Here is a 6959-nt window from a genome sequence, read left to right on the forward strand (position 1 = left end):
TAGGTTTTTAGGGCTCGTAACGAAACAACTATTAAGAAACGTGACAAACATTTCGCGGAGCTGGTATGGGGTAGCCCATAAAGCACCCTCTCATACTCTCGAGCCACTCGACATCGTTGTCCAAATATCTGCGTGCGTAGGAAACTGATTTGAAGTCAGGATATTTCACATCGTTGTATGTTTTGAGCTCGTCATAGCTTCTAGGACCCTTTATCTTATTTATGAGGATCCTTAGATAGTAACGATCACCTGCTGATGGATGAACAGCTACAATTCTTCCTATGGCTCTGCCTCTCTTACGCTCAGACCAGACTTTAGTGTTATTGTTTCATACGAAATATTCTGGTATTTGCACATACGTTAATGTTCGTGCGAACTCCGACCTTCTGCATATGCATAAAACCATCCATTCAGTGAACATTGTTTTCTCAATACCTGGCTTGCGGATTACACGGCCGAGGTTATCAGTTTCTTTAACTGATATATTATGTTCGCCTTCTAAGTGAATGATAAGCTTCTCGACTGATTGTTTTCTCTTGTGTATGTATAATGCAGACGTTCGCCACATAGACTCACAAGCTGATAGATATCGAGCATCTATGTATTCTTGGATTTCATTTCGGTGTTTGATGACCCCCTCTTTCGATCCGCCAGAGGCTGTTGCGTCAGATGTACTGGCCGTATTTCCTTTTTTAATGACAGTTGTTGCTCTGTCAACACCCTTGGTAATGTATTTGAATAAGTACTTGACCGCACTTGTACGATTACACCATTCAACATTAATATGAGCCTCGTACTTCTTTAGGAGATCGATGTTATGAGGTACGACAAAATTGTTGTCCAAGGTTGATCCATTCTTTACCACAGTCGCATTTTCGTTCCGGTGCCGACGATACAATATATATCCCGACTTGTCAACCGAAGTGTTGTCATTATACGGCCGAGGAAACTTTTTCATGCATACATTTTTATCCATACATGGTGACTTCGGATTCATGACACCACATGGACCATGGATCATGTGTTTTGTGACTAAAGCATAAGCCTCTGGATCCTTTTCTTTGTCTGGGAGCTCGGCTGATATGATCGCATCTACTTCATCCGCGCTTGGCGTTCTGGAAGAGTTTCCAAACCACAATAATATATGTGCATGGGGGGGACCCCCTTTTTGAAACTCTATCCGGTGAACTGCTGCTGTATATGGTTTGAAGAAAATTCCTTTTTTGAAATCCTTGAGCAGCTGATCCAACTTCATTTTAAAGACTCGACATTCAATGTCTGGTCTATCATTAGGAGATTCTCCACCGTATCTGGCAAGATGTTCTTTAATCTCACTCCAGTTAAGATTGGCAGTAATTGTGACAAACAAATCTGGATTACCATATTCTCTGCAAATAGCCATTGCGTCATGGTATTTCTCAACTAAGTACCGAGGGCCACCGGTGAAACTTGGTGGAAGTATAAACCTTTGACCAATAATTTTGGCATTGGTATCGCCTCTGGATACAGCATCAAGGACATTATTGTAGAGTTCTGCCCTCAGGACATCCTGGTTGTTCCTCGCCCACCTTAACCGATCCTCCTCAATTTCCGTATAAATGTCAACTATATATTGATGGAGTAGACGACCGCTCTTTATTAAAGTCATTCCTTGGTTAAGACGTGTCTGAATTTGAGCTGCGTAGAATTCGCGTATGGTTAGGAATTGCCTTGTTCTGGAAGTTCCTGTCTCAAGATGTAGTAGGATCTCGGGATGGAAACCATACTCACCATATGGAAACAAAAGAGGGTATTGGAGGCTCATGTATAAAGGGTGATCATCACGTAGCTGCTGCAAAGTGTCAGTTTGGAATTGGACCACTATATCTCGTTCTCCGATTGTTGATGACATATCCCCTACGATAAGACCTGCCACCTCACTCGTACCCGGGAGATCGTATTCTTTCCCTTTACCCTTATCTGGGATCAATTTAACAGCAAATTCTTCTCCAACAGTTTCGTAGTGGTCACGCGCTCGTCGAAAAACCTTAGCCAAACAGTTATTCTCGTCAATCATCTCGATAAGCCGTTCCAATGTTGTCTCATCAAGACTACCTTCTGTTGAAGTTTGACCCATCGCATTTAACCGATTTTTGACTTCGTTATGTGTATCAAATATATACAGCTGGAGATATTCTGGGAGATGACCCTGCCGCGGTATAAGCGAGCCAATTCTGTGGTGGGTTTGTCCTTGGATCCGTATAGTATACGGACCAGGCACATGCACCACACTATAATCCATTTTCATACCAATGGATGTGAAAGAGAGGACAGAATTATAGACTTGAATAGTATCTCGAAACTTCTTGGACTGAAGAAGTTCTTCTAACAGGGCTGGAGGTTGTCTAATTGGTGAAATCTTGATTTTGCCATGTTTACAGCAAATTGTGAATGTTGGTTCACCGGTTCTGGGGTTTGTACTATGTAATAAGTTTGTCATAGTTTTCAGATCGTTGACACTTGTTGCTACTTGTATATATATATATTTCATTCCCATAAAGTTTAAATAGAAGAAATTTTGTAGTTTGACGTTTTATATATTTTTTAACAAATGTAGCAAACATTAATTTTGTAGTGTTGATGTTTATTTTTATCAAAATACATATATGGATGAAAAAACATTAGTGGCTAATGAATATTCTATTTGTTCCACAAAAATAGAATTTTTAGTATTTTCACACATATTAAGAAAACAAATTAAACTACCATGATAATTGTATTGTTTTCTGTAATTTCCAATTCTCGATAACTTTTAAAAAATAATAATTAATTAAAGCCAATTAATTTTTTTCGAAATTTACAACTTTTCATAGAAAACACAAAAATACATTCTAATGAATTTAATATATGTAATAAGTTTGTCATAGTTTTCAGATCGTTGACACTTGTTGATACTTGCATATATATATTTTTCACTCCCATAAAGTTTAAATAGTATGCACCTTTCTTTGTTGCTCGAGTGCGACGAAAGCCAAGAGATCGTGGTTCAGCATTCAAATCTATGTATATACAATGAATATTAGAACTATAAATGTATTAATCATAATTGGATTTCTTAGATATGATGTTTACCTTGTGACAGTACCTAAGATCGCTTTGACAGCAAGATGGTCTTTCTCATATTACGTGCGTTCTTTTGCTTGACTATCAAGGTCAAACAAATATTAGTTTAAGAGGATATGATATAACAGATAGACATATAAGTATTGTTTCTTACTATAAGTATCGCAACCATCACAGCCGCCTGTTCAATAAAAATTTAAAATCAACTTATTTATGTATAAATATAAACAAAGCCTAGTATTATAAATCGTTCGAACTTACAGTCAAAAAAATTTGGTTTGAATGTTGGCCGATCATTAACCGGATGAACTGGAAATATACATGATTTAACCATTATTAGGAAAACATTGAAATTTGAAAAAGATCCGAGAATAATAACACACAAAATTTATAAATTTGAAAAAATCCGGGAATAATAGAACACCTTTCGGTTTAGTAAGGGATCCACGTGGACGGCCACGTTTACTTTTATGCGTATGATCGCCTGAAGGATTTACAAATATGTTACTATCAACAACTATCCGTTTTTTTTATGTAAAATTGCTATTACATAGTCAAAGATATGTATATTAATGTTAGTAAGAAGTATAGTACTGTAGAACCATTATATATTATATAAAAAATAAATTTTGATAGTCCCATTTTTGCTGGTCAAATTATGATATAAATCGATAAATTTTAAAACAACAAACTTCTAGAAATTATATGTAATTATGTTATCACAATAAAATTTATGTTTTATGCAATATATAATTATCATTTTTATTTGTATGTGAATTTGATAAAATTACTTATTTGGGATTGGTCTGTTTCTGTTTGGGTTTGGCTTTATGGAGCTAAAGATTACAGACCCATTAGGGTAATTCTAAATCTTGGTTCGTGTTCGGTTCAAATCCTTACTGTTTTGCTTCGGATTTGAATAACCCCAGTTAAATGATTTTAAAATTTTAATAATTATTATATGCTTTAAATTTTGTTAAAATATATTAAAAATAATATATTACATGTAAATTTTGAATAACATATGTCAAAATATATAAACTGGTTTGATTTGAATATTTGGATAGAATATTAATAGATATTTCAAATATTTGGTGTTTTAAATATATTTTATCTATTTAGACTGCTAATTTTGGCTATTTATATAAAATTTTCAAGTAACAATTTAGACAGTTAATTTTGGCTATTTATATAAAATTTTAGGTATATAAACCTATTTCCGATATGATCGGGTACCCGAAATATTTCGGTTTGTGCCAGATTCTGTCTGGGTTTTTTAGATACCAAGATCTTAACCCCGGATGGAAGCTTAATATATTTTGGTCTAGAATTGGTACTACTTTTTCAGATCGAATACGGTTTGGGTTGTCGAATCCGGAGTTTTTTCCAGCCGTTATTATGTACATCAAATACCATAAAAATGCTTTTTATGTTAAATTTTAAAATAACAACTATTATTTTTATACCAAAATTGAGTATATTATTGTAAATTTTTTATTTTTTTGTATAATAAGAAATGCACGCAGAAAATCATGTGTCCGTAAAAGAGGGTTCCAACAACGATTTTGCGTTTGACCAACATTTTATCTATGATATTCTTTATGTTGTTAAGGTTTTACATTATCTGAAACGTTAAGACAAAATATAAATAATTAAACTGTAAGTAACTAAACTAATAATATATACACATCAAAATTTATATAGCATTATTTTATTTATTATATGTAGCTGTTGTAATGAGGCTTGCGATTCCAATTATATCATCTTTATATGAAATGGATTATAATATATTGTAATAACTTTGATTTAGTTTAATCAAACCGCAATTATATCTAACAAACATTAACAAATCTTCTTGAAATATTTTGAAATCTTATTTTGAAAACAGACTTTGCAAATTTGGTTATTTTATATACCAGGAATATACTTAGCAATTAAAAATTTATATTGTTTTAATGATTTTGAAAATTGCATTGATTATATTAAGAAAATTTGAATTCTGTGATTATTCTAAATGAAATATAAAGAGATATTAATTTCTATGTTATTATTAAACTAAACAATCTAGTAGAAGTTATTATGGTAACACTATTGAATCGCAAAAACATAAAAAAATTTATAGATCTATGATCGAGATGACATACTAAACATCTATATTCTTATTGAACATGTCATAAAAGTTCTAAATGATCATAGATTGGTCATAGAACTAACTTATATTATGGTTTGTTTCCGATTGGATAGGGTTTTATGTTGATCAAAATTTATCTGAGAAGAACCCAAAATATATATATCCCGTCGTTTATGCATAGTCGGACGCAAAGCTAATATACTCACCCGCAGTTTGAATTGGTTGGTCGGAGGGTGGAGTAGTCATCATGATTAAGCTTACACAGTCGTCGGAGCTGGCCTGCGAAATGGTCGAGGACGTTCCTGTGTATATGCGTGAAGAATAAGCGGCTCCGGCGGAAGTAGGTTTTGATATTATTTTCATTCTTTGCTAGGGTATAAAAGATTATTAATGTTTATACAATGGTTTATACTTCTTTCCTTTTCAGATTAAGAATTTTCTGTAATTAGGAGATTTGTTAATGATTTTGCATTCAAATAATAATTATGTGAATTGATACGATTGTGTACGTTTTCATCTCCTTGCGAGATTGTTGTAACGTATTCAACGTATTTTTACAATTAAATGTCTATAGGATTATGTATTCATTAGTCTCTTCCTTTAACGTATTTAAAGCTTGGAATATTATGGGTTGTTCATGGTGTTGGGAGATCAATAACGATCATTGCAATCACCAGCAAAATAACGCAGAGCTCCAAAAGCTGAGTTAGAAAGCAGGCAGAGGAAAAATAGTTGGAGAATTAAGTTTTAACCATATCTAGACTTGTGGTAAATTTTATTGGAAATGAGCTTAAAGTGATACCTGCATGTAATGACTAAACACACGGCAAAGACCGCAGCTGTAAAAATGAATGAAATATTCGAAGTCAACTCATATGTTTAGTTTTTTAAAAAATGTAAAACCAAGACTAAGATGTGGGATTGGAAGATTTAACAAACCAATGGCTATCGAGAGGTTGATTAACGCAGTTTTCCATATGTTAAGGTATTGCTCAAAGAACATATAAAACACTGAATATGGATATATCTCCATCTCAACAATGGTGGAACAAAAAGAATAGTAATAGAAACAACTGAAAAGATAATCTCATACCAAACAACATTTTCATTTATACAATGACATCATAACAAAAACGTAACTGTCACTGTGATTACAACCTTCGGAAGAGGATTCAGACACATGTTACTTACCAAAAAGATCATACGCTAGCTACATTCATGAGAGAACGATGGACTTTGCACAAAAAAAAACACTTGGCTATTACACTAACATAGCCTTCTACGTCCCCTCAGACCACTTCCTTCATTCCTTCCACTTTCTGAGCCATAGATGGGGAGACCTCTTCCAATAGATTCTTCATCTCCCGGTAAAAGAGGGACTTCTTTTTGAAGCACCAAGAGCTGATAAATCAGATTTGGAAATATCAAGCCTGTCTCCAAATCTGTTACACGGGCCATCTCGATAACGTGTTCGTACACAAGCTGGCCAAAGTCGATCTCTTTGCGTTTGGACACAGCATACAGGAGGCGGAGACGCTTTTTCATCATCAAATCAGAATCCGGACCTGGAAGCCAGTTACGCTCACACACACGGTACAGAACTTGGAAGGGATTGAGCAGAGCATTTAGATTGAATCCCGTCCATCCAGAGCATTGACCCCCGGTGAGGTGTGTGATTGCCTGCTTCAGCACAACGTCTTTCCACTGAAAGGAGTGTTCAACAGAC

At 34.4% G+C, this 6959-nt stretch overlaps 1 protein-coding gene across 1 annotated transcript in view; it reads right to left on the reverse strand.

Annotated features, from left to right (window-relative positions):
- LOC106297775 overlaps positions 1-2116 on the reverse strand; it is a 3510-nt gene extending 1394 nt beyond the window's left edge. Inside the window, exons 1-2 of the mRNA XM_013733947.1 lie at positions 436-2116; positions 87-312 (exon numbers count right to left, since the gene is read on the reverse strand). Coding sequence (XP_013589401.1) covers positions 87-312; positions 436-2116 — 1907 coding nt within the window. The remainder of the gene's footprint in view (positions 1-86; positions 313-435) is intronic.
- Between the last annotated feature and the right edge of the window lie 4843 nt (positions 2117-6959).

Source organism: Brassica oleracea, chromosome C6, assembly GCF_000695525.1.
Source record: "Brassica oleracea var. oleracea cultivar TO1000 chromosome C6, BOL, whole genome shotgun sequence".
NCBI classification, from domain to species: domain Eukaryota; kingdom Viridiplantae; phylum Streptophyta; class Magnoliopsida; order Brassicales; family Brassicaceae; genus Brassica; species Brassica oleracea.